The sequence below is a fragment of the Rhizopus delemar genome, genomic scaffold, assembly GCF_000149305.1.
Source record: "Rhizopus delemar RA 99-880 supercont3.10 genomic scaffold, whole genome shotgun sequence".
Taxonomy (NCBI): domain Eukaryota; kingdom Fungi; phylum Mucoromycota; class Mucoromycetes; order Mucorales; family Rhizopodaceae; genus Rhizopus; species Rhizopus delemar.
Window position 1 is genome coordinate 760,991 of NW_027137836.1, and position 24,217 is coordinate 785,207.

The following is a 24,217-nucleotide window of genomic DNA, read 5'->3' on the forward strand; positions in this document are numbered from 1 at the left end:
TAATGCTGTGGGCATTTCGCCATCCGCATAGTACATATATTAATATCTACACTGTGAAAAGTATATAAACTCTGGACATATATTATTAAATAAAGTCATATATAACTTTGGATCCTCCCCCTCCACACACACACACACACACACACACTGAACACATACGTCAACCTTTTCAAAGTACAATATGACAGAATTATTTACGTGGTAAATGCAAGAAGAATATCTTTTTTTCAATTAAATGGTGCATCACTAATAATTTATTAGGAATTGCACTCAATGGCTTGAAGAAAATTTCTTTAAAAATAATGATCTTCCACATTTTTTCATTCAAGGAAAATATACGTACATAAACAAGACAGTAGCCTTTGAAGAATACAAAAAGGCGGTACACCTTGCAGCCAATTCCGAGAACATCTCCCATTCTCAATGGTCAAACATGATAGTTGATGTGAACTTCAGTGTAATTTTTTTAAAAACTGCAATTTTGTGACATGTGTCTAATGTTTTATTTAGGTGCTACAAAACAACGATGTTAAAGACTTTTGGATAGGAATGTTAGAGGCAGAGCATAGGGATGCAAACCTGAATCAATATAGCAAATTGACCTTTATCCATCATACACAAGAACAATACGTTAACCCTCCTCTTCCGGTCAAAAGAAAGAGCACCGAACAAGCCGCAAGCTCCGTCGTAGGAGTAGAAATTGACGCTTTCGAAGAGATTGATAGCATGCATGTCGAGGGGATGGGAGAGTCCATCGCGACTTGGGTTGGCAGGGAAGGAAGAATTACTGCAGTGGTTGACAGAAAGACAAGATACTTTCACGCTTTAGGAATGAATGGCATTCTGGATCTATCTGACACTTCTGAAGGCTCCCAATTTTCAAAATTTTCTCTTGATACGCAAGAAAAAATTAGACAACTGTTTTCTCCTCCCCATATAACTATACCGTGCATTGAACAGAGATTTGAAGAAATTCAAAATGAACTTCGTCACACAGCAAATGAAAATGGACGCTATTTAAAGAGATACCTGGAGAAACTTGACATGTTTAAGAGCAAGGAAAAATGCAGTACATCAAAAAGGCTGTACATAATAATGTTAGAGCTTATGCTCTATGACAGCTATATCTTTGATCCAAAAGATTCTAAATTTTTATCAGAGGGGGATTACGTCGTAAAAGTCTGGGGACCATTGTTGGAAACCTTGTTTCGAGGTTCAGGAGCAATCCTTCATTGGGGAGATACGGTGCCTGATAATATCAGAGCGGTAAATAGAACTATCAAGATGGACTTGCGTATAATCAATAGCCTGGATGATGAAAAAATAATGCCTGACTTCGCCACAGGAGAAATTGCAAAGAGTATCTTGAAGTCTAAGTTCTACAAAGATAAGCTTAAAGCTGTGTTATTAAGTAAAATGGACCTAAACCAAATTATCGAAAGCTCTTCCAAGTTTAATGAAAGCACACTGCCAATATATATGCCCTTTTTTATCATTGCAGAGTTAGAAGCAACAGTTTGTGTGTTATATCTAGGCTCTAATGGACTGTATGTTATAAACGAAATCACCACGATCTCTTTACCAACAACCTCACTTGAAGTTAAAAATGGAGCAGTATTAAGGGTTATCTCAAAACTAAATATCATGAAGGTGAATAAGCATTGAGTTCTATCTTTAGCAATGTTACACAAATTAAAACCTTAATCTCAATCTAGAAACTTGTGGAAGATATTAAGCAGCTAAATAAAACTATTGTTGAGTTAGAAAGCATCAAGAAGAGAAAAACGCTCAAGGCACTAACCATATCCCAAATCAGTAACGATAAGGATGAACCCAATTTCAAGGAATGGATAAGGCCTGTTTGGTTCCCGCCGAAATTCGAAAGCGACTCCGATGATGCCTAAATCTACATGCATTGAAGCACGACAACTTTATTTACTTTTTTTATGATTGTTACTTCCCTACCACATGTACAAACTTATTATGAATCTATAACACATAATAGTAGTAATAACAGTAATTAATTGATACCGCCTATTAAACTTAATGATAATGAAGATATACAAGATTATTATCATATGCAAAGCTTAATGTTATACGACTTTTTTTTTTTTACTCTATGGAAAGGTCTCATGAACTTTATGAAAAAGATAACAAACCCGACGTAGTAAATTTGATCATTAGATTATATCTTAAGCATATCATTAAGCCGCATCATTATCTTCCTGGTCATCACGGAATTACTTATGAAAACATATAAATGCTCAAACTAATTCAATCAATAAAGCAATAAACTACATAATATAAATATCATTATCATGGTAATGTAGGACATACTAAAAGAAAAGCGTTATAAAAAAAATCCAACTGGCAAATCACAAAACGCCAATCAGCGTACTAGGAGAGATTTTTCTGATTGCCTAAAAGCTTAAATTTTAAACGCAAATCACTGTAAGCTTAGTGACATAGAAGCCTTTACTTCAAGAATAATAGAGACCTTTTTATTACTTTTAAAAAAAGTGACTAATTGGATTCAAAAAAGCGATCAATTGAATTTCGAAAAAGTGACCAAATAGTGCTCAAAAAAGAGAGCAAGTTTCCTCAAAAATCTGACTAACATTTTCAAAAAAATGACCAATTGTGGGTGGAAGTACTGTAGACGATACCCTTACTAAAAGAAAAATTGCAGTTCAATCACGGCTTGCAGATAGTGATATGGATTTTGAAACGAAATGTGTTTTTATTGATGAAACTGGTTTTAAGCTTCATATCAGTAACACGAAGGATTGGTCAAAATTAGGTGAGCCGGCAAAAGCAGAAGCTGAAAAGAACAAAGGGACTTCAGCTACTTTCTTGATCAAGAAATAATCTATTTTTCTCTGAAAAAGCCCCGTTCTTGTGACTGGAAGCAAAAAAAAAAAAAAAGAAAAGAAAAAAAAGAAAGGCTGATGGTAAGATTGCAACTACTACAGCAAGTATAGGCACGAGAACTAAGCATTTTTTGAGTTACTTGGACAACGTCATGAATGTTCTTGACAAGAACAAGTTGAAAGGTCATTATATTCTTATGTGTAATGCTCCTATTCACAAGCTTGCTGCCGTTAAGAAAGGATGCTACTAATGTGTTTATCTTGCTCCAAATCTATCTTTTCTTAATTCTATCAAGGAGTTTTGGTCAAAGGTAAAATACGGTGTTACAAGATGACACTTTGACTCCTCGAATCATAGAGGCTTGTTCACAAGTTAGTCTAGTAGACTGTCAGGGATGGATATGGCACTCATTATTATTTTTTGCTGCATTTCTTTAAAAGAAAAATATTTTTAGCACACATTTATTTCTACTCCGCGTACTTCACGAAAGCTTTGGTGTTCTGCTTGTTGACTGCATACAAAAACAGGCATACATGAAAGTTTATAATTAGGCACATCTTACCTTGAAGAGCTCCTTTCAAGCATAATGACTGACTAAGCTGTATTTAATACCCATTAAAAGAAAAATAGTTATGGGAGATAATCTGTTTCAGTTGCATTTGAGTATTTGACTGGATATGAATGCTTTATTAGATTCTTTTAACACAAGCAATCAAATATGTGCTTATTTTTACAACTCTCATTTCAGATTTGGACCCAATACAGCTTTTGAGAACTGAGCTAAAAAATAGCTCTACCTGCATCAAAGCTGAAGAGGATGAATTTATACTATGATTCACACGCTTTAATTTTGAATGAATTTTTTTAGTATATTTCTCAGGTACATCTTGAAAGCATTGTTTACTTCTTTTTATAACTCTATCAAGAGCGAACTAAGCTGTTAAGTTTTCTTTCAGAATAGAAATATAAAAGTGCGAACTGGGACAAGGGAATGAATGGGGAATGTAGATCTTGTAAAAGAATTAACTCTTCGATTTTTGAATTGCATTACTGTCTACTGCGAAGGATAGCTTTCAATGCAGTACAGCAACGATTAAAAATAAAAGTATATTATAAATTGTGTTCATTCAAGGCTTCACGTCTTTAATACTGGAAAAGAAACTCCTACTTACTTTATAAAAGCAGTGAATATACTCCAAAATGAAATAACAATGAAAAGAGAAAAAAATAAAGACCATTGATGAGCACAGCATTTAAATTCCATAAATATAACCATAGCTACAACAATATTAGTATTTATTATTTATTTTTTCATTTGCAGTTTAATAGTAATAAAAAAAAAATCTCGGACAACGTTACAAGTTATCTTTCAATAACCTGCAACTCAGGCGCTCTTCTACACAACTTGAGACCCTCGCAAAATCGCCTAAAACGTTTCTTGAGTTCGTCTCGTTCCGGCCGTGCTTCGCGTTTACTGGCCCGAATAGACTTTATTGGATGTATAGGCTTGAATCATATCCCTCCACTATGACCGAAGTCATAACCACTAAATCACTAGTGTGTGGTACGTATCGAGACTAGCAATACCAATAGGTGCCTCTTCCTATGTCCTCGCAATGAATCATGAGCCCCTTCAGACCATAACTACAGACCCACCATCAGTAATCCCTCATCAATGGCATCTAATAGCTCAGTAAGAAGACGCCAACCCCAAAGCCAATAATCAACCTAGCGGTGGTTTTTACATTAACTTTTAAAATAATTTTTTATCCTTTGTATTTATACTTTTTTTTTTCTCAGCAATTCGTGATTTTAAAACGAGTTTCTCATTCAATAAACCAAACATATCCTTCATTCCAGTCACTCTTCATTCTTTACAGACAGATTGAGGATCATGCTGCCCTGTCCTCTTCTTTTCTCATATTTCTTATCTATCTTTTTTATTCATTTCTTAATATTTTCCCATGAAACAACATCGTATGAAGATCAGTTTTGTGTAAAAATAGATTATATTTTCTGAAAAGGAAATAATCAATCAAGACTAAAGCGTACAAGAAGTCAGTTTATGCATTGATGTGTGACAAAGTGTCTATGGGCAGAAATAAACTGTACTTTTTTGCTTCTTCTTTTTTCCTAAATGAAATAACAATGGTTCCTGATATCCGCAAACGCTTAACAATTGTTTCCATTTAGAATAAAGAGGGGGAAAGGGTTATTGAGTAAAAAAAGGGACCGTTTTTAAAGCAATGCAATAGGTTTTATTACACTAACAAATCTAAAGATAAGATTGGTATGTTCTGATGCTTTCTTTGTTTATGTTTTGCTTTGTTGGTCTGAATAAAAAGAAGAAACAAGATGAAGGACATATAAGTCAAGAATCAATCAAATCTAATTCATAAATATTAGTCATTATTTCTTTAGAATAGCACAAAGCAAAGATAATGACAACATACAAAATATTAAACAGATCAGCTTAAGAATGATGTTGGCTTTTATATAATAGTAATAATTTACAAACATTGATTAAAATACTTCTCTTGTATTATCAATGAGAGAAATATTTTATATAAAATTATCATTTGCTTATAGTAAGCAGTGAACAATATCGCTTGGCTAACAACACTTTCAAGATGCTCTAGCTTTACTCTAATGAAGCACGATAAAAAAGAATATGTTTTTTAAATCATTTTTTTATTTAAAAACAGAGAAAAGGAAGAAGAAGCTATCGCACATAACAGTTGGCCATCCAACCATAAGATAATTAGATAGACAACAAATATTAAACACTTACGAATTGTGCTCCAATATTTATACCAGGAAGGAGTTCCCTTCTACTATTATTGAAGCAAAAGATGAATGTCTCCTCTTGTGAGGCAAAGTGCAAGAAGGCGAACCTTTATAAATAAAAGAAAAAGTAAGTTACATGTCTTGTTTTTAAACCATTTAAACAATAAGCCTTCTTCGCCCTCTTCTTTGCTTGGCTTTTACATGTAAAAAGCCTTTAGCCCCACGAGCCACCACAGCCAAGTACAGCTCATCCAGGCTGTAATCATTTATTTTCCCTCCACTTATGTACATGTGTTTTTCACCATCATCGCAGTAGGGGGCAAGTGGAAGAATTCACATGTTAAATAAAGAAGAAAGCAAAATTCCTTTTTGCTTTTTAATAAAATAAAAAAAAGGGAAAGCTGAAACTGTATAGATGATTAGTAAACCTAATGTTGACGATAAAATATCCATTCATTTTTAAAAAAAAGCTTTAATGTTTTCAAATTAGACATGATATTTTCTCAATTGACCAATAAAACCCTTTTCATTTTGAAAGTCTTCATAAAAAAAGAACTCTGATTTATTTGGACCTGTCTTTGCTGAAGTTTAAACATCCACTGCAAAAAAGACAGTCCTTGAAGCCAACTGTCATTTTTCAACTTTTTACTTTTTTTTTTTTTTGCATGCTATTGATTCAACACTATAGCATTGCATTCAAACGTTCTCTATATCAATTCACTTTATTAAAGCAACAACAGCGTCGAGGAATGAAAGCATATATTCAAATTGTTGGACAACATACACCTGAAGGTCCACCCAGCGTGATCTTGCATTATGACTCACAGCGTTATATCTTTAACGTCAGAGAGGGTACGCAAAGACTGTGCGTTCAAGAGAAGGTCAGGTTAGGTAAAGCAAACCATATTTTTCTCTCGAGAACCTCTTGGGACTGTGTGGGTGGCTTGACTGGCCTCTTGTTGACATTGACCGATGCGGGCGTGAAAAAGATTCATTTGCATGGTGGAAAGAATTTATCTCATTTTATTGCAGCTACAAGACGATTTGCTTACAGGTAGCTTATAGAATAGAGAAATAAGGAAGGGTGATTAATAATTCATCTATAGAACATCCTCAACTTTAGAAGTGAATGAATTTGATGAAAAGAAAGAGTTTAGTGACAAGAACCTTTCTGTCAAACCGGTCATTGCTTTGCCCCAACTGCCAGGCCAAAAACGTCCGTTTGAAAAAGTGGATGAGGAAGAAGAAGAAGTCACTGTGGAAAAGGAAACGGGATCAGACAGTAAACGACTGGTGGGTAACGAAGCAGACAATTACCGACAGCAAGTGATTGCATCCATGTTTAGTGATAAAAGTAATAATAACAAATCAGCCACAGCCATTGATGCAAACTGTACACCTCGACATCCACTAAGAAATAATAAAAAGGGAGGAAATGATAATCAGATCAATTACTTGCGACAGCCATTACCTTATACAAGACCTTATCCTGCAGCGATCAGTTATATTTGTCAGGGAGCAACATTGCCTAGAAAGTTTAATAAGGATGCTGCGCTCGCTTTGGGTGTTCGACCTGGCCCATTGTATGGTCAGCTGCATAAAGGACAATCGGTTACGCTGGAAGATGGACGAGTGGTGACTCAAGACATGGTTTGTGATCCACCCAAGCCTGGACACGTCTTTATGCTGATTGATTGTCCGAGTGTAGCTTATATTGATCAATTGATTGGATCAGAAAAGTTTAAGGAATTTCAAACTGGAGGAAAACAGCAAGCCAACGTCATTCTTCATTTTCTTGGTAACGATGTTATCCATGATGAAAGATATAAGCAGTGGGTTGCTTCCTTTGGTGAAAATACAGATGTAACAAGATATAAATCCCCCCCTTTTTTTCATTAACTTAACTTGTGATTATAGCATGTTTTTAGTTCGCAAGAACTTTGTAGACAAGATGTTCAATTCACATCACATGCTTTATGTCAAGTCAAGTTATCCAAATTGGACGAAACCATTTTCCCTGTTCCTAAATACAGTGTCACCCCCGAACTCAATATTTCAGATATCGATGGCCTTCCTACCAAGAGTTTTGCATTAGATAGCATGGCCACATACAATTTAGAACCCAAGCGAAATTTGGAATATCTCAATCGACCCATATTTGATCACACCAATAGAGAATTACCAGAGATTAAGGCAATAGAAAATAATAAAGAATACAATGATGCTGCAGACCTAGCAAGATTAGAAGCATCCAAGGTAGATATCAGTCAAGCTTTTCCAGGACACGATGTGGAAGTAATTACGTTAGGCACAGGAAGTTCCATTCCTGCAAAATACAGAAATGGTAAATGAGCAAGCAAATATAAAAGAAGTTTACTTATATTTTTTTACAAAAGTGAGTGCAACACTAGTTAAAATACCTGACTATGGTTCTATTATGTTGGATGCGGGTGAAGGCACATATGGTCAGATGATACGTAGATTTGGTATTGAATCATTAGAGAGAGAGATGAGATCGCTTGGATGCATCTTTGTATCTCACTTGCACGCTGATCATCATTTGGGTGTTATTCAATTGATTAGGAAATGGTATGAGGCAAATGGAGACAAGACATCTTGCCTTACAGTGATTGCACCCAGAGTATTCAGAGATTGGTTGAATGAATATTGTCAAGTAGAATTTGTAGGAAACAGGAGAAGGTTAAAGTTTATTTCAAATGAAAATCTCTTGACGCATAGACAAGCTTATCCAGATGAAATGACAGCGTAAGATTGACAGTGTATATGAAAGAGAAAAGACTGATATAAAATAGATTAAATAACGTGAAAAAGAGACTTGGATTTTCGCTTGTGCGCCCTATTGAAGTAATTCATTGTAGATGGGCTTATGGTTTATCTATTGAACATGAAAATGGATGGAAATTAGTGTGAGTGAATTATACCCAAAAAAAAAAAAAAAAAAAAAAAAAAAAGTTGCGCAATGATTGCTAAATGTTAATTGTGTATAGTTATTCTGGTGATACTAGACCTTGTGATAATTTAATTAAAGAAGGTCAAAATGCCACTTTATTAATACATGAAGCTACGTTTGATGACACAGAAAAAGAGAACGCAGAAGAAAAGCGTCATACAACAACAGGTGAAGCTATTGAAGTAGGCCAAAGGTAAGTGAGGACTGCATTATGTTCATTTATTGATATTTGTGAGTATAGAATGAATGCCCGATATACTTTATTGAATCATTTTAGTCAAAGATATCCTAAAATACCTAATCTATCAGAAGAGCAATCGAATGTCTGTTTTAGCTTTGATTTAATGTCTACATTGATTAAGCAAATACCAATCCTACCCAAATTTACTAATGCAATGCAGCTTATATTCAAAGAATCTGAGGAACCAGAGGATGAACAGGTTATAATAAAATAAGTTTTTTTTATCAGTTGACTTCATATGTCACCTTTTTTTTTTTTTTTTTCTTTCTTTCCCTTTTTTCTCATTAAAAGAATATGACGACTGAAGAGAAAATGATACGATCTGAAGGTAGTAAGGAGATAAAAGAGTGAAAGAAAAGAAAGATTTATTGTGCGAGTGTATAGCGTCTGGCGACAACACTATCAATCAATCAAACCAAAGCAGACTCTATAAAGTCAATTATGAAGAAGGTAACATAGCATCCTTCTTTCCTGTACTCATCCAGCCACTAGACCCCTCTGGCTATTTAAAAATCAAGATTGAATCACTCCTCTACTGGGAATACCCAATGAAGACTGTCTTTATTTTCTTCGTCACATTAAGTCTCTTGCTCTTCATCCAGCACTACTCTCTGCTTCGAATCTTTGCTGGTCTCTTTACGGTCATCACAGGCGTGAATTGGATCTATGTCAACCTTCACAAGCAAATCCAACGCGTTCTCTCTTCCAGTCCATATCATCCTTACCACGACCGATTCAATCAGTCTCTGTTTGACCGCGAACGCGTCGTACGTGGTACTGAGCGATGGATGGACGTCGCAGAGACAGTAACGCGATATGTGTCTAAGCTCATCTTGATCGAGAACAGCTACCGTTCGATGCTATCCCTCCTGAGTTCATTTACTATCTGGACCTTGACCAAGTATGTCTCGACACAACACTTGCTGATGACTGGCTTGATCCTGGCCTTTAGTTTACCGTGCATCTATTCTCAACATCAACAAGTGATTGATGCTCATGTTGAGGAGTATTTGAAGCGGGTTCATGTATTGCTTGAAAAGTATGGATCGATCGTCCATCAGGAAGTAAACCAAGTTGGATATCAAATCAAAAAGTTGGTTGTCAAACAAGAATCTCAGGAAACGATGAAAAGAGATTAAAAAAAAAGGAGAAAAGGACTATTGTTTGCATTGTAATGATATTTAAATAAAACCAAAATATGAGTCAAGAGAGATATGATATTTCTCGTCTATGCCTTTTATAATAAATTCCTTATTTGCTTTTTAAACATTATGCAATAGATTCCTTTTTGAATTGAATAAAGAGTTATAAAGAAACACTATTATCTGAGCCTTCTTCTTTTTTTCAATTGCGATTAAATGGTTTACTGTTCAATCTCTCGGATGTCATTTTTATTTAATAAAAGAGAGAGAGACTTTTATAGATTGATGATTAAATTGAACTATAAACATTAAAGCTTAATAAAGAGAAAAAGAAATGGAATATGTAAAAAATGATAAAAAAAAGAAGCCAAATCTCTCTAGTCTTGAACGCGTATTTGTTTATGAAAAAAAAAAAAAGGCCATTCTCTTATTGGATCAATTTTTATTTTTATAGTGAAATCAATCAATGCCAAAAAAAAAAAAAAAAAAAAAAAAAAAAAAAAAAAAAAAGATTTTTCCTTTTCCCCTATTATTTTTCAAGAGAGGGAAAATAAAAAAATATTTTTTTTTATAATGTCAAGCAATGGTAGTGAAGAAAAAGTGACACAGCTTATAATCAAACTATTATGTGGTTGGTCAAACAAAGTGACCGAAGAACAACTTAAAAGCTTTGAGATCAACATTGATCAAGTGAATCAAGTGATTGACAAAGTGAAACAATTTTTAGAAGACGATAATCCAGAAGAAGCGTTGCCTACATTTATTTTTGAAACCAGACTGGACGGAACCCAAGTGAGCCCAGAACCTCATAAACCGTTCTTGTGCGTATACGAATTTTGTGTGGCGTTGGAAATGTTTTGCAAGAGTAAAAGGATGGATATTGAAAAGCACTGGGATCGACTGCTGCTCAAGACGAGCGCACACAATGCTGATCGGTTCATGTGGATCCACATGAACCTGATCACCCAACCGACCGTCAGGCTCTCTTGGGAGCAGGTCGTACAGCGATTGATGCTCAAATATGACGATCCACGACGTACGCAATCCGTCAAACGTGCCCTTCAATCCTTTTATTTTGACCCTGTGAAAAACACAGAGTCAATTGAGATTGCGAATCGAAGGTTTGTAGCCTATGTGCTCGAAACGCACTGTGATCCATCAGAGGCTATTGGACTGTATGTGAACGGGATGCCAGAGAGTTGTCGGCAATTGCTGCGATTGACAATGTCCTATGATAAACACACTGGATTTAACTATTGTTTAAAAGACATTGTGCAGCGATCATCGATCTTTGTGACAGCAAAGGACGATGATTACGTGTTTTATTCAAAGACAGCACGGATTGCTGTATCACTTCCGATGGAAAAAGTGAACTCAAAGATGTGTGAATTTCATATATTGCCTACACATACAACAGCCGACTGCCCTGACTATAGTATTCTTAAATACCCTTATCTTGATCCAATGGCAGTTGAAAATGAATTCTCTAAATTAATCACACAAAACAAAGATGAACCAGTACTAAAACATAATAACACAAGTAAAACACAACCTTCTTATATACCTGATTCCTTGCCAAATGAAGTACAAGTCAAAAGGGAATCAATCAGTGAGAGAGAGCATGTTGATCGCGACCATTCATCTTATTCACAACCACAACTCAACCCAAAGCCACACTCAAAACCACATCCACCCCATCATCATCGCCCATCACATCCACATTCGTCCTTGACAGCGCCATCATTAAAGAAGCGAAGAGATTGTTACTATTGTGGGGAACCGTTCTTTTGGGGTCACAACAGTGTGTGTAAAAAGTTTCCACCCTCTAAAAAATTGAAGAAATGATATTTCTAGAAATCTTTTTTTTTTCTGTCTTCTTTACGAGCTTTCCGACAAGAAAGCTCCATTTTATAAAATACGATCATGATGTTGGGTTGAATACAGCCAAAAAAGAGACCCAATAAAGCACAGGTGCATCATTTTCATCCTCTTTCTTTCTTGTCATCTGGAGTTCAATCTCTTGAAATCCTTCAGAAGCCAGCATGTCTTTGAAACTATCCACGCCAACATAATACTTTGTACACTTGTCTGATGTTCTATAGAACACGGTTGGTTCGTTCGCAATGACATGTCCACCCACAAACAATCCACCCGGCTTGAGTAACTTCTTGATCTGCCTCACAAAGGCTCGATGCATGTCTTCTGAATCAAACAGGTGAAGGATACTTCCGGCATGCACGATGGATATCTTGCTGGCGTACTCTTTCAAATCATCCTTGAATAGATCAGCTACGGTGAATTGAATCGGACAGGTGTCCTTGTCATCCTTGAATAATCGATGTCCGGATTGAATGTAACTCGGTTCGATATCTAATCCGATCAAATAGGATTTTGGATAGCCATCCACATACAATTTACGTAAATCTGTGCCTTAAAAAAAAAGTGAACAAATTTTTCTATTGTATCACTTTTTACGTGTACCAGTGCAACAACCCACATCTAAAAAGTAAGGCTCTTGTCCTTTTAAAAGTAACTGTTGTGCATGTTGAATGATTCGATTATAAAAGAATCGATAATATATTCTAGAAAAAGCAAATTTATATTCTCGAATACATTTATAATTTCCTATTGATTTGTTAATATCTTATCCAATTGATAATCATAAGCTATAATTACTAACTGCAGATAATAAACCCTGTTGTACACTCATCAAATGTTTCTTGAGTAGTTGCTCATCATTTATATCACAATATGTCTTGTATAATTCAAATGTTTCTTTATCAATAACAGGCTCTATCATGAGTAAAGAAGAGAGAGAGAGAGAGAGAGAAAAGGGTATTTTACCTTTTCGGGGTATTTAATTGTTTCTTCGGGGAATAAGTTTAAAAAGGTATAATTGTTGATGATTGGATATAGTCATATCTCGATCATTTTATCCAAATAAGGAATTTTTATCTTTAAACATGGAGGACTTGTGTTTATGTATATTTTATTATTATTGTGAAGACCAAAAACCAGTTGGAAGTAAATTCAATGAAGATAATATTTCATCGTGTGAATCAGTATTACTTGTTGTCTTTATCTCTTTGATTCCTTTCAACCAATTTGATTTATGTCCCGCATCATAAATATCCTCAAGTACTTGACCAAATGTTCCATTGTTCTTGTATTCAATGTATTTTTTATATAAAGTCAATGCCTATGTTACCCAAAAAAAGAATAAGCAAAGCGTATTTTCATCTTGGCCATAAACTTACTGTCTTTGAATCCTCAATACTATCGTGTGTTTCCAATTGAATATCCTGATTTAATAGATGCCATGCCAAAAATCTCAAAGATATTTTACGCTGTCGGTTACGAATATGATAGATATCCACAGTGTCAATGATTTGCTCGGGTGGAACCAACAGGTCTGATGAGAAAATCAGTCCTTGTTCTTTTATACCAATCACTTACTAATAATCCTAAAATCCTTGTTCAAGCCGTGTCCGATAAATATACAACCTAAATCGACAAGTAACCGCAGCTTTTTATAAGCCACTTTTAATGGCACAAGCGTCCGTCTGGATCGTGTCGCGTCAAGATCACTTGCCACGATACCACTGAACTCTGTCAGGTAATCCACCACAGGTTCGGTAGTAGAGATATAATCATCAATGAACGGCACGCCTTCCTTTGGTCCATCATCTCCTCTTAGCACGCTCACACGAGCCAAGGTCAGTGTGCTCGGACGAATCAGTGATTTCGTACCGTCACTGCGAATCTCGGTCTCTTCTTGCTCAAGTGCTACAAACTCGGCGTCAATCGCTACCAGCATGCCCTTCTTTGGCATTTCTTCTGTCGAAAGAACCTCATGGCGTGGATCAGGATTAGGCTCACTTGCGATCGAGAGATCTTTAAAGAGCAGCGAGTAATCTGTCTCAGACGGCAGCACGGACAGATCCAGCAACTTGTCTAGATTGACACGCTTGTACTGAATCACCGCTGGTGTTTTCCATGTGCCCTTGAATGAAAGTACTTCTTCTGGACGAATCTTGTGTACTAAAAAGTCATTGAATAAATACCAAGGTGTTTTTGAATCAGGTTCCAAATCTGACTCAGGCACTATTCACTACGTCAGCCTACTTTTTTTTTTCTTTTTTTCTTTTTTTTTAAAACAAACCTTTTATTTGAGCCACCAGATGAGGTAAATCTTCATCTGCTTGTATCTGAAGAATAGTAGCTGAAAGTTCATAGATCGCACATTTCTCTGGTGATTCTTTGAATTCTGGGGGTATCTCTTTTCCAGCAGGAAGTGCCTTGATCACAAGCTCACAGTTATTGATACGAATACCAAGTCTATGTACAAGTTATGATTGATGTTTCTTTGTTTTTACATGGATTACCTTTCTGGCAACCAAGAAGTTAAAGTAGGCAATGCTTCTTCATTGGCTTGTTCACTCTCAGCCGCTTCTGGCGTCGAAGGACTTTTTGGATTGTTGTTGTTATTGTTGGGTCCGTTCTGTCTCCAAACGGCGGCTTCATCACTATTGGCTGCTCCAGAGTTGATAAGCAATATACCGGGCAGTCCACAAATGACTTTTTTAGTTGCAGTAGGCTGATACTGACGGCAGTGAGCACACCATGCCTTTGTTTGTGTTTCTCTGTACATGCTTGCTTTCAATATACTCGCAAACGTTCTTTTTCTTGACTTTCTATCATTCTTTTATCCTATTCAGCATCATCTACATACACGTTGAGCTCAATTACCTTTTTAGGATACAGCAAATCGACTACGAATGGATATGTCATCCTAGACACCTGATTCAGGCAATTACCACATCGACTCTGACTCACGGTCTGAAGCCCAAACAATTGCTGCATGGTCGAAGGGATATCCAACCGCTCTGTTTCTCCACTGGGCACTTGAACGATCTTTCGGATCAGCGGCTTGAAGATCAAGGGATTTCCCGCAGGCACATTGGCCTCTTGATGCACTTGCTCCATCATGAACCTTGTGAAATTCTGCATGAGTAGCGAGTAAGACAAGCCTCGGGTCGGTGTCTCGGGTTCAAAGAGTCCTAGAGCATTGGCTTGGGGTATCGTGCTAAAGGCGCGCAAGAAATTGGTCGCTTGACAGTTCTGTCCCTTCGAATCCTCCAGCATCCGAAAGAGGAAGCCAAGTTCACAAAGCAAGCAGTTGTCCTTGGGACAAGAGGTCTTGATGTGTGATTTAGCCACCATCCTTAAGGGAGTCATAAAGTAGAGCATCTGCAAAAAGGAATTACAGTACGAGTTTCGGATATGGGTCTCCAGACCGCCATAGCGCGTTGAATTATAATAGCCAAAGTCAAAATCGTCCACACCAAATTTGCTGTACTGGATCTCGACACGCTGATAGTATCGAGGCATCATGACAACCGCGGGATCGGTCATGTGGAGATCACCCACGGACGAAGACCGTCGACCGGAGTGATGGACAGGGTCTGTGTCCAAAAGGCCATGGTTGGACTGAAGCAGCTCGCGTTCTTGCTCTGATCTGAACTTGGGCACGGATCGTTTGGTCATCATCTTTTTCTTTCGGGGCACCTGGTTTCGATGCAGGTTGCCCGGATTGGGTGCGTAGCCTACGAAATCAATGGTCTTTATGTTTTTCAGAATGTCTTCATCCAAAAGAGCAGGTCGATGTCCGACTTCATATACGGTCGTGTTTGGCCAGACAGAGAGAAGCTGATCTGTATAATACGGCATGCCGACCGCTGACAGGGAAGCGTCCTCGGTAAAGGACGTTGGCTGAGGCTGTGCGATGTCGGGAGGAACGAGAGGTAGCGAATAAGGGTTGACATCAAAGTCTTCTCGATCGGCATATTGAAAGACCATGCTGTTGCCATCGCCAATGGCAATGGTCTGTGCCGAGCTTGAGATATCGATGGCGGTGATATAGCTGGATGTCTGCACTTGGTGAAATTGAGCTGGCATGCCATAGGATCCCATCGTGAGGCTCGACACGTCACACATCTGAAACTGTCCTGTCTGGGACGCGACCAGGCAGGTCGTGCTCAGCGTGGGATGCATCTTCAAGAACATGGGCCCACTCGGGAAAGGAATCGGCGCCAGGGTCCGGACGGCCATCCGGATGTCGTAAATCTTCACCAGTGGATCCATGATGAGCGAACCTTGCCTAGACAGGGTCAATCAACCACAGATGACACTTTAATTTTTTTTTGTTACCTTTGAGAAAAACCACAGGTCAGCAGCAGGTTGCCAGACACATCCAGATCCGATAAGGTGGCCGTATGCGCCTGTACACGCTGCTCTACCTTCATCGTCCTCGGATCTCTCAAGGTCACTTCGCCCAACAGCGAACCTGCACAAATCGCCCGAGGCATGCTTTTCAAGACCACAATGTTGGACACGCCCTTGATCGTTCGTGTGACTACGCCTCGAGCGGTGCTGATGACCAGCATGTCTTCCTGCTGGCCGGCGACTAAGAGCTCGCCGTTGGTGAGCGTGGTGGAAGTCATACAGTGTAAATCTTGTGTTTGTTCGTTACTAAGCTATCTCTTTAGTACAGACGCTTGTTTTCGTTCGGTCCCATTTACCTAATGTTCCACTTCACAAGCCCTCGACGATCTCGCATCTGTATACTTTTTGGACTTAGACTGATAATACCTCTGTCTGTCACACGTATTTGTCGTACTTGCTGGTCTTTATGCATTTTGAAAGACGTATAGCGTGAAAGACCTTTTCCATAATAAGATACAACTCTTCCCTAAATTATTCAACATTATTGCATAACTGAAAACTGCTGGTTCTTTTTTTTTTTTTTCTTACGGAATCGTTGCCAACCCATAAGAGTTCATGGTAAGGATCCCAACATAAAGCAGAAACAGGTGAAACTTTGTTTAAATTGGTGTCGCAAACTTGTTGAACCTCAATCCACTGACTTTCCATAGAATGTTAAAGTGAGTTGGTGTAATAAGAATAATAAAAAAAAAAAACAGATACAGTAATTTACCCCCCCACTTTAGGCTGTGTGTGAGAGTGAGAGAGAGACACTTTAAAAATTTTCGGAACCCGTTTTTTAAATCCAGACATCTTTATCAGTCAGAATGTTCAATTAAAGTGGATTCAAAACGTTGACGTGTTCATCTTATCGTTTACCACAGTGAGTTGTACGTTCATGTTTGGCTTTAGAGAATATCATGTATCAACTATTACTGATTACTCAAATGAAACATACAAGACATAATGTACTTTATTATGCTGCAATAGTATACTGATGTAGATGTAAAGTATTGCATAGTAAAATAATACAAGATATACAAGTGACTTCTTTTGGTTTATTCAAATAAGAGCAATTATTGCCAATATAGATCGCTACTACCATCAAAAGACCATGAAAAGTGCTGTTACCAATCCCCCGTTTTAATTTTAAAGTAAGCCTCTTTAACTAAGATCGCATAAAATCTTGCATCAGCTGAATGTATCTAGAGCTCCCCAAAGAATGTCCATCTTGACACAGATTAACATCAGGTTTGTTGAATATCCAATCGCATCCAAAAGGCGACTATTTGCGCATCAAAAGCCGCTTTTGGTGCCTAGACATCTTTTGCATGCATCTTTTGCACTCTATTCAAAGTTTAAAGAAAAAGTTTTGAAAATAAATACAAACCGACTACGACCAATTGTATACTGGAGAGTGAATGGATGTTTTCAGTGCATAGAATTGGATGATGAACAAAAGCCTTTGAAAAAGGAGGATTGTGTGCCAGACACTTTTCATGAGGGTACTTTTTTAAAATTGTACTGATATATGTATAGCCTTGCTTCTTTCTGTATTATGCTCGTTGGCAAAGGTCTCATAAGGCATGATTTTACGTCTATCAAAAGAGATTAAAAGATGATGTCCCCTTTAGAAAGCCTAACTCTAGAATTCTTTTGATTGAATACCGAATCATACCATGCCTATGGTAGAAAGAGGGTTATCTGGATAGTATGTATTCTCAGTAGAACATATAGTACAATTATAAATTTCACCTTATATTTGACGCTTTTAAAATCATCCAGAAAGGTAACATGTCTTATGTCTTTATAATAATCAAAAATATAATAAACCACTGATCTCCTTGAATGCTTTGAGGCAGTTGTATGTGTGTGCTGTAGCTTCGAACTTTTTTCCAACACCGCCATTTAATCTCAGACGGCTCCTCTCTACGCCCTTCCTAGGTGGACAGTGCTGGGCAAAAGAAAGTGGGGAGTGATGGGCGCCTACTCCAAGAAACCTTCTCTTTCACTTTGATTAGATAATATGGTAACCTATCACACTATATCAAAGATGGATGGATGGATGGATTAATTTGTGTATGATAGCCTTCTCAAAAGTCATTCATCACCAAGGTCAAGCTCGGCAAGGCCAAGAAGCAAAACCGTCCTTTGCCTCACTGGTTCCGCCTCAAGACTGACACCAAGATTCGGTAAATTGAAAGATGAAAGAATAGTTTATAAGAGACTTGACATGCTTTATAGTTGGAATGCCAAGAGACGTAACTGGCGTCACACCAAGTTGAACATTTAAACAAGATTCATTTTTACTATTTGGGAAGGATTTTATATAAATTTTCTACTTGTAATTAAAAACAGCTTAAACAGCAAATCAAAACCTAAAGCACACACACACATCTACACATACCATCTTGTCGACATTCTTTTTTTTTTTTTAAAAAAATCATATTTATTTTTTGGAGTGATTACGTATTTTTTTTATAACAAAAGATGAGATGGTGTTTTATCAATATTTTTTTATTACTATTTCAATTTAATAACCAAACGTGTTTTCACCAGAATAACTAAAGAAAAAAAAGAGTGAATAGGTTGAATGTTGTAGGGATGACTTACGTGATGTACAAGAAACCATCTTCGTCTTTATGCTCTTCGTAAATAGAACTCATAAGTGCTAATATAATAAGTAAAGTACTTTTGAACCCTTCTTTCTTTATGTTTACCTGCTGTAGGAGGTAATATCTCATTCACAAAAATGAAGATAGCCTTTTCTGGACTTAGTTTAATTCTCTTTCGAATAACATATACAAATTGACCAACAGTCAAGTCAGCAGGAACAAGATACTTTTTTTTATCAATCATGGGTATATCACTCTTTTCAACTTTTTCACAGATAACAGGAATACGATCTGGATACTTTTGTCGAATACGTTCTGCTTCTGCTTTACGTTTTTCTATTCAAATTGATTAGATTCATCTTCTTGTTATCGTTTTGCTTACCAAAAGGATGTTCATCTTTAAATTTGGAACGCATAATTAATGTATAAACCGCAGTAAAATAAAATAAAATAAAAGAAAGGGAGAAAAAGAAAGTGAACGTTGGTCGCATAAATATAGAATTATTTGCATGTGATCAGCCCATATGATGTACTATTAAAACTCCCTTAACGCACCCTCTTTTTTTGAAGGGCATCTCACCTAACAAATACTTGTTACTAGCTTGAACGCCTATCCATAATGACTCGTGTTCTGATGAGGTAGAGAATGAATTTCTTACTCAATCTGCTTAGCAATCTTGATATTTACTAAAAAGTCAATGACATGTAAATTTTAAAATGGTCCAAGTAAGCTATAACTAAACAATTGCCGAATATTTCAAATCGATGGTTAACAAAAGAGGACATTAGAAAACGATAGGATTTATTATTTGTTGATTTGAATAAAGTACAATAATTTATAATAAAATAAGAAAAGATACTTCTATCACCCAATCTCTTTTCATCATCACATCTATTTCTAATCGAGCCAACAGAGAATTGTATATAAGAAACAAGATTGTAGCTTGAAGAGGCTTAGACAAGAAGGAAACATTCTCTACTGTAATTCATCTTTATTTCAAATCAAGGTGTTTCTGCAGGGTCCTTTATCAGGCGCAGTTATCACCGCAGTCGTTTTGTCATCGATAAACAAACTTGTACCTCAATCACTCTATCCATCTTACGATGAAACTATCGAAAATCACTATCAATCGCTTGCTGTGCTCATCTTTTCACTTGGCTTTAGTTTTTTATTGATAAGGAAATAGTAAATAAAGATACATGCTCATCATAGAACTTGCTTTGATACCGCAGTCAATCACTCTGTTTTTAATTCTTTTTTTAATGACATGAATTGTAACAGAGCTTCAAAAAAAAATTTTTTTTTTTCTTTTTCATTTTATCATAAAATAAATATCATGTACGCACCGGAGAGAAATTTCAGAATCATCCATCCCCCATACACTATTGTACATTGTTCTTCTGACATTGGTCATTTTGTCCTAGTATTTATCGAGATGTAAAATACCCACTGGTAAGTCTCAATGCCATATTTTTAGTTTCTTAGTAGGTAAAGAGCCAACTAACCCCGTGATCGGGAAGTTAACTTGAGATCAAACTTGGACACTTTCAACTTGTGGGTATTCAAATGTTTGCCTTTGATTGAATAATAACGTCTTCAAATGGTATAATAAGTAACATTTTAACATACAACATGGATGAATAATGAATTATCTTTAGATAATTGTAACTTTGACTTTTTTGCAAAAGAAAAAAAAAAAATTGCAATAGTAAAATATGAATACAAAGACTTAAATAGGTCACTATAGCAATGGCTTTTGTTGATCAATTTTTGAATTAAATACAACAAAATGCATTGTCTGTTTTATTCAAGATTTTAATTGAATATTTTCATTTTTTTTTAATACTTTGGATAAATTTACAAGAGCGTCAATTGAATGTCTTTTGGGTAGCATGTGCTGATATTAAATAGATTATATTCCGTACAATAAATTATTCAAAAATACAAGAAAAATAAATTATCCTAGGTTCAATCAATAAGAGCAATGGCTGCATTAAGAGAGTATCAATCAAATATGTATTATTTACATATTCAGTCATTCACTTGAACCTAGTCAGTCTATATCATATCACTCACTATTCTCACAGCCAACTTGATCTTTGCTCGATCTGTTCTCTAGACTTATACCAACGATCGTATGAAATCGATTTATGCTTTCGAGATTGATCTGAAATATTAGCCAGTGCCTTGGATATGACAATACAAATTATATCTTATTTCACTATTGTTTAAAGAACCTTGAAAATGAGTTACATCTGCCAATCATTTGGTTGTCACTATGAAATTCATCTTAATTATGTTGGGATTAATAAAAAAGAAAAGAACTCGTTAGTGACACAATGGTTTAATCCATACACTTTTTTTTTTTTTCTTAAATGACACATAAAATGAATCCCATCTTTATTTTTTGTCAGTCTTTTTTCATCCTTTTATTCGATACTAACTGCAAACAACTTATCAAAAAGGGTTCTTATCGAGAATATACAATCTACATGGAAACAAGGGCATGTTTTAGCACCTGTTTATAAACAAAAACACTTTATTTGTCTTTAGTGCCTAAATTCAAAAGAACTCAATCATCATTCAAATATAAATTTAAATTGTTCATTTGCACTTGAACCAGTTTAAATAATCAGATAGGAATCAATGTTTGATACATGTCAACTTTTACAGGATCAGAGATGAAAATAGTATTACTTATTTGATATCTCGATTAAAGATTAAAAATAATAAGAGAAGTGATACAGTAAATAAAAGCATCATGCAATTTTTATGATGATATAAATACAAACATCGAGTAAATAGAAAATAAAGCCACAGACATGCCTCATTATCAAAATGCCGTAATTCATATTTCTTTGTCAATCCAATTGCTCTATTCTTTACTCATGCCCATTTTGTGCTTGTTTTATTTGAACAAGTCTTCCTAGAGTTTAACCTATATAAAACGATGATTCAAGAAAGGACAGCCCAAGTAAACATGAATAAAGCGTAGATATATTATATTCTATGTAACTTGTTTACAAAATGTATTGTTCATGCACAACATGGTTTGATACTTTTCATCCAAATTTATACACACCTTCACTTCTTTCATGCTTCATCCCAGTATCTTCTCTTTTATTACATTTTTTGCCCACCACTCAATAAATTAAAACAAAAGTATAGTGTGCCTAACTATTTATCCCTTCTCCTTGATTCAATCCAAGGTACATCATGTGAACATATTAAGCAATTAAAAAAAGGAGAAAGACTTGTAATGTTTTCAAAATAAAAGCCTAGAATTTCGTTCTCGTTTGCCTTTCTCTTCTGCAAAAATAAAAAAAAATGTCTACTATAAACGACTTGCCAAACGAAGTGTTGTCAAAAATATTTAGTTTGCTCTATCGTTCATATAAATACGAATGCCTATTAGTAAATCGAAGGTTCTATTCAGTTGCAGTACTTGAACTGTGGAAATCGATTACGATAAATGGACATGAAAATGATAGGACTGCCAGATGCTTTAGTTTATTTTGCATTAGAATAGGAGAAAGAGTTAAACGTCTTACGCTAGGCTATGGACCCCATCACCATCAGCTTGTTTGTATTTTATCCTATTTGCCTAACTTGGAAGAACTTGTGTTATCCAATACACCCAGTCTTATTGAGCAAGATGTCTTGCAAATCCCAAAGTACTGCAAACATCTTGAAAGCCTCGTATTAACACAACTAGACATATCAAATCAGTCACTCCTTTCTTTTGACCAATGCCATCTACTGAAAAGGCTTAAATTTTGCAGTTGTCCACATATGACGTTCGATGCTCTCATTCCTTTTATCAGCCTACCTATTGAAAGCCTGACAATCCATAAATGTGATTGGATAACATCCATCGAAACAGCTCTCCATGTACGCTCATTCTCCAATCTGATACAGCTTGATGTTGACTTCCGTCTCAGCGGCTTGGCTAAATTCCTCCGCATTATTACAATAGACGAAGCAGGCATACCATATTTGCCACGCTTGCAGTACCTTAGCATGGGATCAAGAACGCTTCAAGGAGATGACTTGGATACAGCCATTATTTCATTTTTAAAGACACATCCGCGTATACGCTATCTGAAACTAAGATTCAATCAAATTTCGAATATTGTATTTGATGCTATCATCTGCCACCTTCCTGATCTCGAAACTTTTCTTGTATACGAACCCATTTCAATATCAGCAAAGAGTATTCGTAAGATTGTGTATCACTGTCCCAAATTATTATACGTACAGATAGATCATATTCGATCTACTGAGTATGACTTTCCAGAGGTTCATCATCGTGTTCGCCATCATCGATTAACATTGGGTTATAATGACTTGAAACATATACGAGCAAACCAATATGCAGATATAATAAACGATTGAATAGAGCAATCTTTTTTTTTTTTTTTTTTTTTTTTTTTTTTTTTTTTGGCATAAACATTAAGCATGTGTTTGATTTTATCAAGTGTATATTCGATGCGATTGGTTTGACTTGAATCATTCTAAAGAATAACCCATGTTGCAAAAAGCATGTTGGCTTTTGAAAGACTTGGCTATGATTTCAGATATTCACATTTTTACAGCGTAGTAAAACCAAGTTCATCTTCTGGCTCTTGACTCATGTACGATCAGTTTTTGTAACCAAGTTCCCTTAGTTTAGCAAACGGAGCTTAATTGCTGGCACAAATGCACATCCCTATTTCTCACTGTTTAGCAACTTGCTAGCCTTTTGCTATTTCCTACTATTTTCAGTGCCATATTAATTTAGTTGAATTAATATTTATATGTTTTAGTAGAAAAAAAAGGAAAACATAACTTGATAAGTTACAACATTGCTAAACAAATCGACAGACAGTTCTATGTCTACTTTTATTTTTCTTCTTCTCTTCTCTCTTTACAGTTCCTTAGACCAGAACTCTGATGACTTGGAAAATGATAATCGACATCATTTTACATTCAAGCTATAAAAAACAGATTTGAGTGTCAACATTCTCTTTTGCTTTTTCTTTTATAAAATACTTGTTATGTTAGTAATATTAAACTTGCTCGGCAAGCGATAAATCGATCAATGCTGTTTATGAACAAAACGCTTTACCTGACCTCGGTATCCGTCTTGTGGGAAAAAATCTCGGAAATATTCAAAACACCTGTATGGTTTACAAACAATTTGAGATCGACAAGACATGAATCAGAAGCAGCATCATGCTGATAAATATTTGTATCTTGCCTGTTAAAGATGAAAGGATTCGTATCTTTTTTTTTTTTTTTTTTTTTTTTTTTTCTGTTAACAATTTCGTGTCTCTAGCTGAATCC

At 35.9% G+C, this 24,217-nt stretch overlaps 11 protein-coding genes across 11 annotated transcripts; 6 read left to right on the top strand and 5 right to left on the bottom strand.

The window, feature by feature from the left end:
• Positions 1–1,326: 1,326 nt before the first annotated feature.
• RO3G_12245 (uncharacterized protein) lies at positions 1,327–1,665 on the top strand (the record flags this gene model as incomplete). The annotated part of the gene is made up of 1 exon (XM_067666829.1): positions 1,327–1,665. The coding sequence occupies one exon, from the start codon at positions 1,327–1,329 to the stop codon at positions 1,663–1,665; it is 339 nt and encodes a 112-aa protein (XP_067522930.1).
• Positions 1,666–4,361: 2,696 nt separating this feature from the next.
• Positions 4,362–4,717, bottom strand: RO3G_12246 (uncharacterized protein; the record flags this gene model as incomplete). The annotated part of the gene is made up of 3 exons (XM_067666830.1): positions 4,362–4,448; positions 4,617–4,621; positions 4,657–4,717. 3 exons carry the CDS (start codon positions 4,715–4,717, stop codon positions 4,362–4,364), a joined length of 153 nt encoding a protein of 50 aa, XP_067522931.1.
• Positions 4,718–5,496: 779 nt separating this feature from the next.
• On the bottom strand, positions 5,497–5,924 carry RO3G_12247 (uncharacterized protein; the record flags this gene model as incomplete). Its single annotated transcript, XM_067666831.1, has 3 exons — positions 5,497–5,517; positions 5,663–5,765; positions 5,860–5,924. 3 exons carry the CDS (start codon positions 5,922–5,924, stop codon positions 5,497–5,499), a joined length of 189 nt encoding a protein of 62 aa, XP_067522932.1.
• Positions 5,925–6,323: 399 nt separating this feature from the next.
• Positions 6,324–9,084, top strand: RO3G_12248 (uncharacterized protein; the record flags this gene model as incomplete). The annotated part of the gene is made up of 8 exons (XM_067666832.1): positions 6,324–6,510; positions 6,691–6,712; positions 6,765–7,521; positions 7,576–8,002; positions 8,055–8,424; positions 8,538–8,585; positions 8,667–8,822; positions 8,907–9,084. 8 exons carry the CDS (start codon positions 6,324–6,326, stop codon positions 9,082–9,084), a joined length of 2,145 nt encoding a protein of 714 aa, XP_067522933.1.
• A 334-nt stretch (positions 9,085–9,418) lies between these two features.
• Positions 9,419–10,009, top strand: RO3G_12249 (uncharacterized protein; the record flags this gene model as incomplete). The annotated part of the gene is made up of 1 exon (XM_067666833.1): positions 9,419–10,009. The coding sequence occupies one exon, from the start codon at positions 9,419–9,421 to the stop codon at positions 10,007–10,009; it is 591 nt and encodes a 196-aa protein (XP_067522934.1).
• Positions 10,010–10,585: 576 nt separating this feature from the next.
• Positions 10,586–11,325, top strand: RO3G_12250 (uncharacterized protein; the record flags this gene model as incomplete). The annotated part of the gene is made up of 2 exons (XM_067666834.1): positions 10,586–11,133; positions 11,280–11,325. The coding sequence occupies 2 exons, from the start codon at positions 10,586–10,588 to the stop codon at positions 11,323–11,325; spliced, it is 594 nt and encodes a 197-aa protein (XP_067522935.1).
• A 608-nt stretch (positions 11,326–11,933) lies between these two features.
• RO3G_12251 (uncharacterized protein) lies at positions 11,934–12,812 on the bottom strand (the record flags this gene model as incomplete). The annotated part of the gene is made up of 3 exons (XM_067666835.1): positions 11,934–12,442; positions 12,488–12,637; positions 12,689–12,812. The coding sequence occupies 3 exons, from the start codon at positions 12,810–12,812 to the stop codon at positions 11,934–11,936; spliced, it is 783 nt and encodes a 260-aa protein (XP_067522936.1).
• A 195-nt stretch (positions 12,813–13,007) lies between these two features.
• Positions 13,008–15,970, bottom strand: RO3G_12252 (uncharacterized protein; the record flags this gene model as incomplete). Its single annotated transcript, XM_067666836.1, has 7 exons — positions 13,008–13,211; positions 13,270–13,424; positions 13,469–14,116; positions 14,175–14,350; positions 14,398–14,609; positions 14,762–14,784; positions 14,830–15,970. The coding sequence occupies 7 exons, from the start codon at positions 15,968–15,970 to the stop codon at positions 13,008–13,010; spliced, it is 2,559 nt and encodes an 852-aa protein (XP_067522937.1).
• Positions 15,971–18,302: 2,332 nt separating this feature from the next.
• On the top strand, positions 18,303–18,569 carry RO3G_12253 (60S ribosomal protein eL39; the record flags this gene model as incomplete). Its single annotated transcript, XM_067666837.1, has 3 exons — positions 18,303–18,305; positions 18,365–18,468; positions 18,521–18,569. 3 exons carry the CDS (start codon positions 18,303–18,305, stop codon positions 18,567–18,569), a joined length of 156 nt encoding a protein of 51 aa, XP_067522938.1.
• Positions 18,570–18,809: 240 nt separating this feature from the next.
• On the bottom strand, positions 18,810–19,307 carry RO3G_12254 (microtubial binding protein; the record flags this gene model as incomplete). Its single annotated transcript, XM_067666838.1, has 4 exons — positions 18,810–18,840; positions 18,890–18,947; positions 18,997–19,227; positions 19,274–19,307. The coding sequence occupies 4 exons, from the start codon at positions 19,305–19,307 to the stop codon at positions 18,810–18,812; spliced, it is 354 nt and encodes a 117-aa protein (XP_067522939.1).
• A 2,912-nt stretch (positions 19,308–22,219) lies between these two features.
• RO3G_12255 (uncharacterized protein) lies at positions 22,220–23,287 on the top strand (the record flags this gene model as incomplete). Its single annotated transcript, XM_067666839.1, has 2 exons — positions 22,220–22,566; positions 22,717–23,287. 2 exons carry the CDS (start codon positions 22,220–22,222, stop codon positions 23,285–23,287), a joined length of 918 nt encoding a protein of 305 aa, XP_067522940.1.
• Between the last annotated feature and the right edge of the window lie 930 nt (positions 23,288–24,217).